The 17,715-nt window shown below is 39.8% G+C and overlaps 2 protein-coding genes across 4 annotated transcripts in view; both read left to right on the forward strand.

Moving 5' to 3' along the window:
* Window positions 1–8,240, forward strand: part of LOC106051272 (uncharacterized) — a 35,525-nt gene extending 27,285 nt beyond the window's left edge. For all 3 annotated transcript variants that reach the window (XM_056039990.1, XM_056039991.1, XM_056039992.1), the window contains 3 exons: window positions 223–309; window positions 687–828; window positions 1,457–8,240. In XM_056039990.1, the coding sequence (XP_055895965.1) occupies window positions 223–309; window positions 687–828; window positions 1,457–1,509 (282 nt within the window). In that variant the 3' untranslated portion in view covers window positions 1,510–8,240. The remainder of the gene's footprint in view (window positions 1–222; window positions 310–686; window positions 829–1,456) is intronic.
* A 4,277-nt stretch (window positions 8,241–12,517) lies between these two features.
* Window positions 12,518–13,048, forward strand: LOC129928377 (uncharacterized). Its single transcript, XM_056042597.1, has one exon. The coding sequence runs from the start codon at window positions 12,518–12,520 to the stop codon at window positions 13,046–13,048; it is 531 nt and encodes a 176-aa protein (XP_055898572.1).
* Window positions 13,049–17,715: the final 4,667 nt, after the last annotated feature.

Raw genomic sequence — 17,715 nt, forward strand, 5'->3', positions numbered from 1 at the left:
CAAAAGAAAAAAAAATCTACCACCGCAGGACAACAGTTGTATCTGTGCTGGAGATGGCAAAATATGTAGTTGCAGCTGGGACTGCGTAGCCTCATAAAATACTGTACTGCTTATTAATCTTCGGACTCAAAGAAAAGCTTTATTACAATTATTATGCACACATGCAAAAAACATATCATTCTATTACCAATATGTTTCAAACAATAGTAATGTCTATTTCAGTTTGAAAGAGAAATTAAATATCTTGCAATTATCTACTGGATAATTGGTTTACTGGAATTTGGCTATGTCTTCTGGAAAATTTATGATGTAAGTTTTTTTAAACCAGTATCATTTAATTTAAAGAATAAAGTTTTTTTTATAGAAATCAACATTGAATGTATTTTTTTTAGAACAAATGCTATTTCAAACAGTTGACTTATATAGCCATATAAATCAAAGGCCCGTCCATTCTTTTTATGTTGTCCTCCCATCGCTTTCTCTGTCTGCCTCTTTTTCCTGGTACTGTTCCTTGAAGGATGGTCTTTGGGATCCCCGAAGACCTTGTAATATGGCCATAGATTTTTCGCTTGCGTTTTTTTATAATAGTTGGCAGGTTATCATGGGGTCCATTCGCTGCAGTAATCTCTAATCTCTTGGTTTGTGATGCGGTGTTTATTTAGATGTATTTCTGTGTATTTCTCAAGGTTTCTTTCTATGTGACCAAGTTTGCTGGTCTTGCTGGTGCCACCCTGACCTGTATAGTTGCTGATATCTTGATGCGAACCTTTCTACTGATTGGCTCATATTTTGTGTATAGAAACTTTGGTAAAGGATTGAAAGACAGAAGTAAGTGACATATTTGTATTTGAATTGACATAATGCAACCCCGATTGACCATTAAGTTCTGTTTTGAGTGTCCAAAAAAAAGTCGACAAAGCCGTTTTTACTCTTGACCATAGAACATTCCTTCAAGTGGCCAAGAACTGAAGAGTGCTAAAAGTTTTGTAAGCATAACCTTTTCATTTTGTCTTGTCATATGTATGTATCCTTTCTATATTGAGATCAAAGGGCAACTCCACAAAGAAGTCTTTCTGATGTCAAGTTTTACCAGAACACTGTCTATCCCTAAGGTCATTAGGTCACACAGTTACTACTGGTAGTATAATTTAGTGTAATAGTTCAAACACAATAAGAGAGAAAACGCAAGAATGTACACTTTAGTACATGCAAAGGTGAGAGGTCACATCAGCATCTGTGTGAATAGACGGCTACCAACTTATTTCTCTTTTTTGTTCTTACAACTTGAGTCCAAGAGGAGTTAGTTAACACAGTTTTGTGGTTATTACATATGATGATGAAAACAAAACTATACTATAGAATGTCCATCATCATGTGAAAAAGTTATATCACTATTAATTATGTATTAGTTGGGAAAGAAATATCAAGTGTTGCTTTTGTGTTATTTCGTCTCCAGAAGCTGGATCCTCCACTTTTCAGAACAACAGTGCCATAGAAACTAATTCTTAAAAGATTACAAGGTGTCTATAAAGAAATCTCAACTTGCTGTGGACCTAAAGACGTTTCAGTTTAGATTTATCCTCAACTATTTCTCTATACGTTTAGTTGTCAGTACAACAGCAACTTACCACCAATATATATATAAAGTCAGAGAGATACATGGAACATTGGTGTTTAAGTAATTTTTAAGTTTAGTTTTTTTTTTAATTAATCATTTTTAATTCTTAAAAAATGTGTAAGTCCAAAAGAATATTTTTTGTTTTGCTGATAAAATATAAATAATTAAAAATAATTATTTAATTCTAAGTCACATTTATACCTTATGATGATGTTCTCTGTAAAGGTTTCTTGTAAATCTGTTGAAGTGTTGAAACAAAGAGAAGCAATGTAAAGTTAAATTTCCCTTTCAGACCTTGCGATCTATGGGGCTGGTGATGTTAAGGTTATCTGTTTCTATGGCCAACGGTTATTGAGCAGGGTGTCATGTGGCCAGCACAACGACCGACCGCCTTTACTTCCCCCAACTTAGCTCAGGTACCCATTAGAGCTGGGTGGACTCAAGGGCGCCCTAAAAATCCTGAAATTCAAAATCCGTCTTCACCGAAATTCAAACCCAGGACCCCAGTTCTGGAAGCCAAGTGCTTAACCACTCAGCCACCATGCCCGTGAAACTAGGATAAGCAAATAACTAAAGGAGGCAACTCAATGAGGCAACCATATTTATTTACACAATATATTGTAATAACTGAAGGAGGCAACTCAATGAGGCAACCATATTTATTTACACAATATATTGTAATAACTGAAGGAGGCAACTCAATGAGGCAACCATATTTATTTACACAATATATTGTAATAACTGAAGGAGGCAACTCAATGAGGCAACCATATTTATTTACACAATATATTGTAATAACTGAAGGAGGCAACTCAATGAGGCAACCATATTTATTTACACAAGGACGTCACACATACATAATAACATCTGCTTAGAACACAAGCATCTTCATGAGCTCTAGACTTGGGCTGAACTTGTTCTCTGCTTCTAATGTCAACATCCTTCTTAGTCAAGTCTCTAATAGTGCGCACCTTCTGCACTATCTTGGATGGCGGTGTGCATTGCAAGGTTATAACAATATATTATTTGTTGGATAGCAATATTATTGAATATATATATATTATATTTTGTATTGCTTCTCCTAGTTTCAACACTTTCAACATATTCCAGATTTGTTATATATATTTATTTTCACATACTTTGTTTTGTATTTCTACATAACCTAATCACACACTGTACATGCTGGGTTATAGATCACAGATTTAATTATTGTCTGATTTATTTTCTCAAATTAATGAAAGACACAAATCCTGATCTGAGACATGGAGTCAATGTCATGTCTTTAGAGTGAAGGCATGGAGTCAATACCATGTCTTTAGAGTGAAGACATAGAGTCAATGTCATGTCTTTAGAGTGAAGGCTTAGGATCTAAAATACAAATCTTAATCTTCTTTATTTCAATATTTTGATTTGGTTAAAATATAAAGTCTCAAATTAGTTTAACCTATATCACAGTTAAGCTCAATTTACCAAAGATGGACAATTGGACTCAATTTACCAAAGATGGTCAGTTAAACACATTTTAATATAGATGGACAGTTAGACTCAATTTACCAAAGATGGACAATTGGACTCAATTTACCAAAGATGGACAATTGGACTCAATTTACCAAAGATGGACAATTGGACTCAATTTACCAAAGAGTATTGAATTTTTTAGAATTACTTTCTTAATAAAAATGAGTTTCTGAGAGCTTTATATTTATCATAACTCTAAAGTATAAGAATGTTTTATACGGGTCACTGGTTTACCAAAAATTAGAAAACTATTTTTTATCCCAATTTATAATTGGCGCTGGTTTTTTTTAAAGAAATACTCATCAAAGTCAAATTCTTTTTTACATCTCTATTCAAGTCACTCATTTAAAATGGGTGGGCAAAACCTGGGTAGACATAATTCTCAAAAATGTCTCTTAACAGTTTTCCTAGGAATGTGACAGTTATGTATATTGTTGGGGAAAAAAATAGCTCATTGGTCACACATTGGTCACACATTGGTCACACATTGGTCACACATTGGGGCCTATTGCGTTTCAGCTGCTTCCTATGCATGTCGTATATTAAATATTGCTATAATGATCTAATTAATAATAAAAGTTGCTATTGTAAAAAAAAAATGGAAGAGGGGCCTTGCAAGCATCCATTAAATTGGGCCCCGCTATTTGTAAAGCCGGCTCTGTTTCCAAATGTAGGCCTTATTCATTCAAGAGTTAAATAAATTAATGTTTAGGAACATTTTGCGCACCATCTTCTACATCTAGATCTAAAGGCCTATCATTAGGATATCATAAAGTTTAATAGATTTATAAATTTGCTGAACCAGGATTTTATCTTAAAGGAGGAGAGGGATGAGTCGTGAGGAAAATGTTCTTTTTTTTAAAATCTAACATTTATTAGTTTTAAAGAGCAAAATAATTGCTTTAAAGATTGTATAAAGGAGATATGTCTTTTTAAAAAAAAATTTTGTTATATTTTTATTGTTTTCATTTTTCGTTATATATGCTAGGACAAATTTGTACAAAAGCTCCTTCTTCCCTTGTGCTATTAGAGCATGGAATGGGTTGCCTGAGCTAGCCAGGAAAACCAGTGACTTGGCAGAATTTAAGTCATTGGTTAATATGCATGACTAAATGCATGACGCGTAGGACGTAATCATCTTCTTTTTTGAAGTAACGTCTGTATCACATAAGATAAGATGAGAAGAACAATTTTTGTTATTACATTATCATTTAATTTTGTCATACTGAGTAATTTATGATTGAAATAGTTGTAGCATGTAGCCATCTTGTGCAAATCTATTTCAAGCTCTACGTATTGAGTTCATTGTCAAAATTTTTTTTATTACCAAAGTGCTAAAGTATTTTATTTATGGTATGATTTGTTAGTGTTCTTTTCAAACATGCCAATAATTTTAATATTGTAAAATAGACTTTTTGTTTCTTCCTATATTACGAAATAACTATTTTTCCACTTGTATATGTGTTTATACACTAACTAGAGCAAAGCTAACAGTCTTTTAGATTTTTTAACATGCGTGTAACTTTCCGCTTAAACAGAACGACATTCACATTCAGAAATATGACCAGAAACATGAACATTTCAATATGACTGATTTTAACAGCATTGTATTTTAATGATATTATAATGTGACTATTTATTAGTCTCTCACTTGGTGACCAATTACTTTACGTTATTACTTTAATTAACTGTTTTCTGATGATTTTGTGACATTTATCTTTCAATTTTTGTCATTTCATTCCTAATCAGAAAACTTATTGAAATACACACCCAACATGATCAAAGTCAAATGACTTTCAGTTCAAAAACAAATAAGCAAAAGAAAAAGAATACTTTAAAAAAACTAGTCGACCGGCGCCGTAGCATACGCCGCTATTTTGCAGGCCGGCCCTAGGCCACTGCAACCTATGCGGCCGCAGTGGGCCCCGCACTTTCAAAGGACCCGCGCTAATTCTAGGTGTAAATTATTAAATTAAACCATTTAATAACTTATAGCATAATTCCCGCAGCCTCCTGATTTACCAGGAGCTCCTGTAAATCTCCTGAAATTGCAAAATATTACGAAAAAGTCCTGGAAATCTCCGGAAATTATTAAAATCTTTTGAAAACTAAAAAAAAGATAATAATTCCTGAAATATATAGACAAAAAATTTCATTTTGGGGTGTCATTCAAAATGATAAACGCCAATCCTACGCGCGCTGAAAAAAAAACGGCATTATGCATTTCCCGTAATTGTGGAATCCGTTGAAAGAAGCTTCTCGCGCCTCAAACTAATGAAGAATTAGTTGAAGTCAACAATTCTCGAAGGTAGATTGAAACATTTGGTAATTCTTGCTATTGAGCGTGATCTATGTATGTAATTGAATTTTTATGATACGCTGTATGGCTTCGCTACACGCAAGGCTCGTTAAGTTATTTTGTAGGAAGTAGAGAATGAATCAAATGCAAAAACGAATTTATTTCCTAATACAAATTCTTATTTTTCACTAATTATCCTATCCCTACCCAAACTTGGCCCCGCCAAATCCGTATCGCATAGAGCCCCACAATGGTTGAGTCCGGCCCTGCCATTTAGTTACGGGTGAATACAGAGTAGCTTACTAGTTCTCCACTCCCCTCTTTTTTTTGCCACTAAAGTTACGTGGGGTAACTCTAGTCCGACTTGCAGAAATAAAATAGTGATCTTTCCATGACTTCTAGGTCACAATGATTACGTCCGGCCCTGATATTTATTGATGGGTGAATACTACTTGTTCCCCCACTCTTTTTTTTTTCGCCGCTAATATTACGTGGGGTAACTCTAGTCCGACATAAAGAAGTAAAAGAGTGATCTTTCCTTTACTTCTTTCGTTTCCAAACTGTTGAGCCATTAAGAGAATTATATATAAACTAGTCGACCGGCGGCGTACATACGCCGCTATTTTGCAGGGCCGGCCTTAGGCCACTGCAACCTATGCGACCGCAGTGGGACCCGCACTTTCAAGGGACCCGCACTTTCATAGGACCCGCGCTAATTCAAGGTGTATAAATTATTAAATTAAACCATTTTATAACTTAAAACAGTTTTCCCGCGCACTCCTGTCGATTTACCTAGAGCTCCTGGAAATCTCCCGAAATTGCAAAATATACAAAAAAAGTCCTTAAAATATACGGGAATACATAGAAAGAAATTGTCATTTTGGGGTGTCATTCAATATGGAAAATGTCAGTCCTACGCACGATAAATAAAAACGGCATTATGCATTAGCCGTAATTATGTCATATGGTGAAAGTAGCTTCCCGCGCCTCAAACTAATGAAGAATTACTTGAGGTCAACAATTCTCAAAGATAGATTGAAACATTTGGTAATTCTTGCTATTGAGAGTGATCTATGTAGGAAACAGAATTATTATGATATACTGTATGACTTTGCTACACGCAAGGCTCGTAAAGTAAGGCCCCACAATGGTTAAGTCCGGCCCTGCTATTTAGTGATGGGTGAATATACATAGTAGATTTTTTGTTCACAATGGTTAAGTCCGGCGCTGCTATTTAGTGTTTGTAAAATGTTTTACACGTTTCGGATGTTCCTTCAGAGTTGAAGATAGTTTACTTCCTAGTCCAAACCTCCCGCAGTACGAAGGGGGATGGGAGAGGGGGAAGGGTTGATAAATCCAAACGACAATCCAGCACGCAAACCACACGACCAGGCAGCCATCCGTAGTGACCGGTGAATACTTGTTCTCCCCCCCCCCCCCTCCTTTTGTTGTTTTTTTTTTGTAAGGTGACTACGCGCAGAAATAAGAGAGTGATCTTTCCTTTACTTCTTCTTCTCGTCCAAACTCTTGACTGACGAAGAGAATTATATATATAGATAGATAATGCTTATATAAGAAATAGAACCGCTAATTACTGACATTTATTTCAAGATGGCAGAGTTTAGCGCCCTCTCTGCTAAATAAAAAAAAATTAATTACTACTAATTGATTAATGTTTAAAAAAAAGTAAAGTTCCCCTTTCAGACCTTGTGGTCTATAGGGCAGATGATGTAAAGGGTTAGGGTTAGGGTTTTATAACTTATAACAGATTTCCCGCGCCCTCCTGTCGATTTAACACTGGTCGTGCGGTTTGCGCGATGGACTGTCGTTCGGATTTATCGACGGTCGAAGGTTCAAACCCTGCCTGCTCCCACCCCCCTTCGTCCTGCGGGGGGTTTGGACTAAGAAGTAAACTATCTTCAACTCTGAAGGATTATCCGAATTATGTAAAACATTTTACTTCGGGGGCCGATTTTGAGTTTGTGTTTCCACACAAACTGTCTTTTGTAACCTTGTTTTTATTGATTTATGTTTTGACAGCTGCAATGAATAGTTGTGCAAAGTTTCAATTTGATCCCAGAACAGAAAGTGGTAGAAAGAACATGTTCAAACGTTTGACCAGACAGACAGACAGTGAGTTGATAGAAGCCTTGCAAGCACAGTTTTAAAAATGATATTCTTATGATACGAAACCTGAGACATTAATATTTTTTACATCAGAAAGGCTATGTCCCTATTGTGATATATGTATTGATCTTTAGGGACAGAGTATCTGTGTCCGCATTTCCTTCATGTTATTGTTTGTGTAATGGAAGAAGCATGTAATATAATGTTTCAATAGTCATCCACTAATAGAATGTGTCTTTTACAAACAGAGCTTTTTACTTTTCTGACCAAACCATTTACCATCACATTCTATACTCTAAACATCATCTATGTACTTTTTGATCAGTTTACATTTTGTCCGTAACAAACACAACAATAGTTTACAACTTTTCACTGCATGTAGATCTATTTCTTACTTGATTTTTATATATTAATTTTTTTTTTATTTATTTTAGTCAAATATGTTCTATCATTTATTTTATATATTTATACTTTCTTTTATCACCATATATTTATATGTTTTAAAACTAAGAACAAGCATAGCATAATCTTTTTTTAATATACACTACAAGACTGCATTTATATACTTAATTTTTACTGCAGACTGTTGAAATTTATCTTTCAAAGTCAAGCTTCTATATTAATATTCTATTGGTCAATTAACTAATATTTCTGCATTAAAGTATAAAAACATTTTGACCAGAATTTTTTGTTATTATACTTATATTTTGTTTATGTCTGATAACCAATTGCTCTACAAGTCTAACCATTAGCCCACAATATATATACATATTGCTAGAGTATTTCATTTCTTTAGTAGTTCCAAAATAGTCATTTTAGTTTTGTAGCGGAAATGTCACCAGGGAGATTCCATTCTTATCATGGCTTTCATATTTTGAAAATAAAAACTTTGACTAAATGTAGTTTGCTCAATAGCAGTTAATAATACTTTTTTTTTTTTAATTTATTTATTTATTTATTTTTTTTTGTAATACATAAATACGCACATAAACATTTTTTATTTTGTATTTTATTTAAAATTCAAATTAAGTGAAGCTTGAAATCTTTAGTTGATTACATAATCGTTGTCACATTAATTCACTATAAGTTTCCTAGATCTGGTTTGATTGTTGTGTTACAGAAATCTGGTAATGCCTTCCTCGGCGTTCCAGTACCACCTCATCGTGGTCGCCGGGTGAATACTCCTGCTCTTAAAGGAGTGGCCGAGGGTACTGGTTGCTTGCCGCTGATGAATGAGCAGCTGGCAAGTGTAAAAGGAACTCAAAGGGGTTATGTCCAGCCCCCCCCCCTGTGGAGCCCCGGGGCAACGGTGAGTAAGAGACCTAACGGGATCTCCGAAAAGCGGATAGCGCTGGACACCAACTCGAGGGTTGGTCGGGTTCTCCTGGGACTCGGCTGATTCGCGGGTTTCCCATTGGCCTTCGCGGGCCGCGTCGGGCGGACAGGTCGGCGTCCACAAGCTAGGCTCTATCTAGCCCGTCTCCTGTGAGGTAGTAGAGGAACGCGCTTCCCAATAAGCAGTTTCGATACTGGGGATATCGAACAATCCTTACACAACCATTCCTCCTGTAAGCGAGCTCTTGCCATATGGAAGTGGTGACCAGTGGTGCGGACTTCCCGCACCCTAAGACCCCGGACCCTCTTGCAGGCCCTGTGTACACTACTTTCTAATCGGCAATAACTAAGGCCGCCAACGGTCGACTTCTATGCAAACATGAATAATACACATCAAACCATAAAACGCGGGTACGAGCAGACCCAAACAGGCTCCGTCGCGGCAGGCCCGACAACGAAAAATCCTCTACTACTCGCCCCGTGGTTCCGATCCGGTGGAACCTGTCGAACCACGAAAAATCAGCGAAGGTTCCCCTTACAAGGACAAAGCCCTCTTCCTAGGCTACACTGCATTCGTTCTTCCCTCGGAAGAACGGTAGCCAAGGTGTGGCTAGCCAATCACACCAACCTGGTGATCATGTCCCGCACCAGGCCCAACCAACCATTACCATCAAAAAGGCCCTACCAAATACGACCAACGAAGCGAGGACCATCGGTCCTCCAAATCACCAACCATTACAACGGTCTGTCGCTACCAGTCCTAAAACCTTAGGGAGCGATAAACTTAGCCAGATCAAAGTACTTCAGCTCAATATCTGTGGTCTAGTACCTAAGATATTAGAGCTCACAAAACTCCTCCACGAGAGGGCAATAGACATCGCGCTATTGCAGGAGACTCTTGTAGGCAAGAAACAAAGTAGCCACATTAGTGGCTATACGGCTTATAAATGTAAATGCGATGAGTGCCGTGGAGTTATCACATATGTAAGAAACGGCATGACAGTTTCTCAAAATCCTGGCCCTCAAAGCGGGCGAACCGACGCCATCTCGCTTGATATATTCAAAGCTGGTAGAAAACTTACGGTCATTAACTGTTATAATCCGCCAAAACATGAACTTGCCATTAACCTCGGCAATAAGAATATTCTCACTAAAACTCTATTAGCTGGGACCTAAATGCCAAGTCTACTGCATGGGGCTATGACGCAACCGACTCCTCGGGCCAAAAAGTCCAAGAAATTCTCAACACTACGAACCTATTCTGCATGCAGAATAAACACAGCCCGCCAACCCTCCTACACACTGGCAACGGGTCTCTCTCGAGACATGATTTAACTCTGATCTCCGCCGATCTAGAGGGGAAAACCACAATTAAAGTGCTTGAGGACGTTGGAAGCGATCATAAACCCATAGAAATTACTATTGCTCTCTCAGAGGCCAGGGGTGTAGCCACTAAACGGCCCAAGAAATGGAGCTACACTAAGGCTGACTGGCCAGCATACGGGGAGGCTGTCGACTTCGCCCTGTCGAGTATCGCGATGGAGGAAGGGACAGTCGACACAAAATACGGCGAAATCACTGCAGCGATTTTGGGTGCGGCTAGGAAGTATATCCCGCGGACCTATCCCGGCATACGGCATAGACCCGCCTGGTCCCGAGAATTATACCGAATAGTCAGGGCCAGGGAAGGGCGAGGCGCAGAGCACAAAAAAAGGGGACTCCTGAATGCCGCAGGGAGTTCAACGCATTATGCCGGAAGGCCAGCGAAGTGGCCCAACGTGTACGGGCGGACCACTGGAGGGATGCCTGTGCCGGGCTGGATCTTCGGGATACTTCCAAAGCCTGGCGTCTTCTTCGTAATCTTGAGGCCAAAGATTCGGCGCGTACAGCCACCCCATTATTGTCACCCAGTGGGGATCGAGTGGCAAAAGATCAAAAAATGGCCGACTTGCTTAACAAATATTTCGCTTCGATAAGCAAGTCCGAAAAGAAGTCAGCCACGTCTGTAGCCCTCAACAAGGAGCGTAAGAGACTCGAGAGGGAGTCGGATGGGTCGGAAGACCTGGACACGTGCAATGCGCCCTTCTGCCGTGCTGAGCTGGACAGAGCGATAGCTAAGTGCAGAAACAGAAAGGCTCCGGGGCCAGACAAGTTACTCCTGAGATGGTAAAACACCTCGGGGGTATTGCGAAAGACAAACTCCTTGAGTTTGCGAATAGGACCTGGGTAGAGTCCAGACTACCCAGGGCCTGGCGCTGTGCTACCATTGTTCCAATACTAAAAAAGGGCAAAAACGCGACTAACGAGTCCTACAGACCCATATCCCTGACCTCCACTATCGGCAAGATAGTAGAACGGATGGTCAGCGAGCGACTCGTGTGGAGCTTTGAGAGTGCCGGTATCCTAGCGCCAAAGCAGGCTGGCTTTAGGGCAGGCTTGAGCCCGATCGACCAGGTCACGGTATTCATACAGGAGGTGGCCGATGGGTTCCAGAGGTCCGAGAGCACATATGCAGTTTTTATTGACCTAAAACAGGCATATGACCGGGTGTGGAAGCAAGGCCTCTATCATAAGCTTAGAGCCATGGGCGTACGCGGGCGGACCTACAACTGGATAAAACAGTTCCTAACGGAGAGGAAAACACGAACACAGTTCCAGTACTCTCTAAGTGGGGAAAACACCCCAATAAGAGGGTTACCCCAGGGATCCGCCCTCTCATGTATTCTTTTCATGGCCTATCTTAATGATTTGCCCAGCTCACTCCGGTGTCGCAAACTGCTATATGCTGATGACTTTGTCCTCTGGTCAACCGGGAAGAAAGCTGACCAACTTCAGGCAGCATTAAAAGCCGACCTCCATACCATCTCCTCGTATTGTTCAAAATGGCAGATTCAGATAAACGTTGCCAAAACGACCTGGAGCCTGTTCAGCCTGGGAATCGACATTCTTGGGGCCCTATTCGAGCTCCAACTCGGTGGGCTGCGACTCCAACGTGAAAATACGCCAAAATATCTAGGAGTCACCCTAGATAGGAAGCTCTCATCCAGGATGTTGAACGAAAGGCCTCGGAGAAGTTAGGGTTACTCAGAAAGCTAGCCAGTACCAAGTGGGGCGTCCGAGCTGACACGCTCCGCACACTGTACACAGGGGCTGTCACATCCCAAATCGAGTACAGCCTGCCCGTGCAGGTGTACGCAAGCAAGACGGCTCTCGAATCACTCGACCGTGTACAGGCCCAGGCTCTCCGATTCATTTGCGGCACCTATAGAACGAGCCCAACTTCCGCTGCAGAAATTATGTCCAACGTGGCTCCTCTCAGCCTGAGGAGAGAGCGCGCCGTGCTAACAGCCCTGGAACGCTACAAAACGGGCGAACCAGGGCTTCCGACCCATACACTAGTCAGTCATTGGAGAGAAAAACACAGGATAAAACGGACATCATTTATGCACTGCGCTACAAATTTGAGTGCACAAGCTGGCCTCTCCACTGACCGGGTCCCAATTAGACGGATAAGCACGTGCCCGTCCTGGAGGAGACAGCCCATCCCTCCCATAAATTTCACTATACACGGGTTGGAGGGGGCCACAAAAAGACACACACACCCGGACTTACTAAGGAAAATGGCATTGGACACACTAAAGACCTACCCGGCCGATGCCATATACTGTTACACAGACGGGTCGGTCATGAAGGACCCCGTGATAGCTGGGTATGGGGCCTATATCTGTTACCCAGACCTCGACCCAGAGAAGCTGTCAGGCGCATGCGGCCTCGCCGCATGTAGCTTTGATGCAGAATTAACGGCGATAACCAATACCCTCAATCACGTGCTCCAAAAACTGCGCGAAAAGATAACCGTTGCGACTACCGTTGTAATGGTTACCGATTCCCAGTCCTGCCTCCAAGCCATGGCTGGCTTAGGGGGAAAGTCCAAATTGGTGGAAGAGGCATTAGGCGCCGCAAATAACATCCGCCTACTTATTGGAGCTGTCATCGTTATGCAGTGGGTGCCCTCGCACTGCGGCGTGAGGGGCAATGACGTGGCTGATGCTCTAGCACGAGAAGGAGCGCTGGACGTGCCCGCTTTCGAGTCACCAAGTACGTTCCAACAGGCAACGACAGTAATACGAGAGTGGGTACATGAAAAGTGATTGAAATCCTGGGATGACTCCAACACTGCCAGGGGAGTCTGGCAGCACATGCGCCGCCCAAATCGAGAGGACCCGTGGTGGAGGCTAAAAAGGTCGGAACAAATAACAATAGCGCAGTGGCGTACGGGACACTGCCCCATTGGTGCGTACTTCGCCCGGTTCCGGCCAAATTTTGATGCCCGTTGCCGACACTGTGGGGAATCAGAAGAGACGGTGGCGCACGTCTTGCAAGAGTGTCCGCAGCTCGGGAAGACGTATCTAGTGGTTCACTATGTTTGTATGGAAGCTACGAGGCACTACGCCAAACAGCAGAGTTCCTTACCAGGGCACTACTGGAGACCTAGGTCTCCCTGCCTTGTCACCAATTGGAGTTCATCTCAGGTAATGCCTTCATACGGCTAGATATTCTCAATAGAAGCTGATGTTTTTATCGTTAAACGTTTTTAAAAATCTATTTTCATAATTTATTTTACTAGCTCTTTTTCTAGAAAATTCTAATTATCTAATTATTTGAAAATGGACACCGATATATTGTTATAATTCAACAAAAAAAACTAATGTAAACATTTGTTTATAAACAGATTTTCATCCCACGAAACCATCATTGAGCGAAGCCTGAAATACCAACAAAGCATAACACCCATCGCGAATCACTCTTAAAAAACGCAAGAGAATATGGCATCCCGTAACAATTAGAGACGATGTTGCGAAAGCTCTACCTCAAATCTAACTATTGAGTTACAACTCAGGTGGAATAACAGAGTGATACAACATTGGGATCTGTGTGAGACGATGGTATATCTGATCTAACAGAGTGATACAACATTGGGATCTGTGTAAGACGATGGTGTATCTGATCTAACAGAGTGATACAACATTGGGATCTGTGTAAGACGATGGTATATCTGATCTAACAGAGTGATACAACATTGGGATCTGTGTGAGACGATGGTATATCTGATCTAACAGAGTGATACAACATTGGGATCTGTGTAAGACGATGGTGTATCTGATCTAACAGAGTGATACAACATTGAGATCTGTGTGAGACGATGGTATATCTGATCTAACAGAGTGATACAACATTGAGATCTGTGTGAGACGATGGTATATCTGATCTAACAGAGTTATACAACATTGAGATCTGTGTGAGACGATGGTATATCTGATCTAACAGAGTGATACAACATTGAGATCTGTGTGAGACGATGGTATATCTGATCTAACAGAGTGATACAACATTGAGATCTGTGTGAGACGATGGTATATCTGATCTAACAGAGTGATACAACATTGAGATCTGTGTGAGACGATGGTGTATCTGATCTAACAGAGTGATACAACATTGAGATCTGTGTGAGACGATGGTGTATCTGATCTAACAGAGTGATACAACATTGAGATCTGTGTGAGACGATGGTAAATCTGATCTAACAGAGTGATACAACATTGAGATCTGTGTGAGACGATGGTATATCTGATCTAACAGAGTGATACAACATTGAGATCTGTGTGAGACGATGGTATATCTGATCTAACAGAGTTATACAACATTGAGATCTGTGTGAGACGATGGTGTATCTGATCTAACAGAGTGATACAACATTGAGATCTGTGTGAGACGATGGTATATCTGATCTAACAGAGTGATACAACATTGAGATCTGTGTGAGACGATGGTATATCTGATCTAACAGAGTGATACAACATTAAGATCTGTGTGAGACGATGGTGTATCTGATCTAACAGAGTGATACAACATTGAGATCTGTGTGAGACGATGGTATATCTGATCTAACAGAGTTATACAACATTGAGATCTGTGTGGGACGATGGTGTATCTGATCTAACAGAGTTATACAACATTGAGATCTGTGTGAGACGATGGTATATCTGATCTAACAGAGTGATACAACATTGAGATCTGTGTAAGACGATGGTATATCTGATCTAACAGAGTTATACAACATTGAGATCTGTGTGAGACGATGGTATATCTGATCCCCAATTCTCTTTTTGTTAACCTTCAACGTGGTCATAACAAAAAACTGATTCAGGCTGCATTCGTTATCCCATGACAATAACCAAATGGACTAACGCCTGGATTTCGCAGACGATAACTAAGGAATACAAATAAATGTATACAAGAGATAAACAGAGAGTGTCACAGATTCCTTATTATATTTATAATAATAACTCGATAGAATCTACCTTAGGTCTCTGTCGCGTAGTATAGACAAGTGTCTATTTCTTTCTCCTAACTCTTTTTTTTTATTTTCTCTACGAGTAGTACGTGTACGGGGCGAGAGTGTCTTGTATTTTTTTTGTTTTGAATTGTTTTGCTACGTCACAAAGTCCGGTGACATCTATCGGTCATTCTTTGTCATGAGGCAGTTCACCCTCTGAATTTGATTGTAACGGACGGTGTGTTGGCCCGTAAAACGTTATTTGTCTGTACCAGTTTCTCAGACTTATTATTCAGTGGATTCTTGGGACCCCTGTTTAGGGTGAGTTATTCGTTTGTGATATCTATTATTGTATGTTGTATGAGGTTGTCACTATTTCTATTTTTAGTGTAGAAGTTGAGAGTATTGTGTTTATTTCGTTTATAGGGTGCCAGTGTTGGAGTTGTGGGCGTCGCTTGCCGTCTCAGAAATACATATTGCAGTTTTTTTTCATTGTCATTGTCAAACTTTACTATTACCGAGGTTGGCAGTGTTGTGACGCCAGTCGGTCAGAGTCTGGTGGACCATAAAGCCAGGGTGACAAGTTAATAGCCGTAGCAAAGGTGCTTAAATTAATTATTGTATAATATCTTTATATATACCTATTATATATATATATATATATCTAATATATATACTGTCTATTTGTCATCCTCATTGTACATACACATATATGTTTCATACAATTAAATTCATTTATTTTTGTTGTTTTTTAAACTATTCACCTAGTTGTTTACTGAATGTACGACTGTGTGTGAGTGATGTTCTTGTCAGGTTGAACCCCGGGACCTTAACAGTATACAGTTAGTAAAAAAAAAAACGCAAATAAATCCTAAACCTGACAGTCTCGATACGTCTAGGTGTCCCTGGTTCAGTTCTAGTTAACGAAATAAAACAATGAAACCACTAGATCGAACACATAAACTTTAATCAGCTTTACTGCATATCACACACGCTGGTCTCTGTCTGACAACAAAACACACTTCCGGTCATTCGCGCAGATTGTAAAAATAGATTATACATACATACACACATTCATCCGTGACAGAGAGCTTCGATAGAGTCGCAATCAAAGTTATGGGTATTTGCAGCTGTTCAGCCAACACCCATCAACATTAGTTAAACAATTCTTAAACAAATAGAAAAGTTCACCTATTTAGGCAGAGCGTTATCACAAGCGATGGAGAGGCATATCACAGGCTGTTGCATGTCAGATAAGGAAAGCAGCAGCCATCTTTCAAAAAGTACGGCCTATCTGAACCAACACATCAATTAGCCTGAAGATCAAGATCCACCTCCTGAATAAATCATTGTCCCAAAAGAGACTAGACGTGGCTCAGCTGGAATGGATGCTAGGAATAACATAACGAAGTAATGTGACCACTAGGGAAATTCTTTCCCACAAAGGCCATTAGCCCCTTTAAAGAAGTGACGATAGAAAGTCGTATGAGGTTCTTTGGTCTCGTGGGACATATCACTTATTAAAAGGAAATACGTTTACATTGTCAGTCGTATCCTAAAAGCCGAAAACAAGAACACAAATTAAGGCCGACAACGTTTAACATGGCGTCACACCTTTTTAGAAGACCTAAATCCAGGGGCACCTGCTGGAAAGAGTTTGTGAAGCCGCTTTAGACCTAGCTCTGTGAAGAGAGCTGGAGTCCTATGCGCTGTTTCTCAAACTTTTACAACCAAAATAGTTACGTTCGTCACCCATTTGGTTAGACAAGAGGTTTGGGGGATAGCAGCAAATACCTCCATAGTTGTCCAGGACGAAGCTCCGGGCACACAGCGTTTTTCTGCATTTCAGCTCCAAAAAGTTTTCTCTTGACGTGTTATTTTTCTCGTGGTAGGAAGATTGCAAGCCAAACATTATTAAATTGAAAATTGTTGGAACGAATTGAGACTCAACTCTGTGAAACATTTGAGGCAGTAAGAGAATGTTTCTTTGTAATGAGCTTGATCGTCGCATTCAGCTAGTTGTCTTGTAGCGACCATTTTCAGTTCACTCCAAAGACGCCAATAGAAAGGCGATACGTTAGTTAAGTTGCATTGAAATGTCTACTTCAAAAGAACTCATTGAATCCATGTCGTTGTTAATGTAGTTCACGAGACACAAAATAAAAGTTAAATATTTTACTTACAAGATGGAACGACTTCACTTCATTGGATTTTTTAAACATTGGCAATAATGTTTTAACTTGATTAACAGGCGTCTCAAATATGAAGTCATTTCAATGAAAATACAACCAACTTTTTTGTCCTTGAAAGCCTTCTCCCCTCCTCTTTTTTGTAATCACATAACGTTTTATGTCGAAAATAATAATTTGTAATATAGATACCAAACGTACATATTAAACGTGTTTAGATATGTAGCTACAGTCACTTAACATTTGTTAAAATTTTTTATAATGCATTTTTTCTAGAGACACCACTGCTCCC

Source organism: Biomphalaria glabrata, chromosome 9, assembly GCF_947242115.1.
Source record: "Biomphalaria glabrata chromosome 9, xgBioGlab47.1, whole genome shotgun sequence".
NCBI classification, from domain to species: Eukaryota; Metazoa; Mollusca; class Gastropoda; family Planorbidae; genus Biomphalaria; species Biomphalaria glabrata.

Excerpts from the sequence above, each read along its gene's own strand:
- LOC129928377 (XM_056042597.1), top strand. The coding sequence starts at position 12,518 with ATGGCATTGGACACACTAAAGACCTACCCGGCCGATGCCATATACTGT.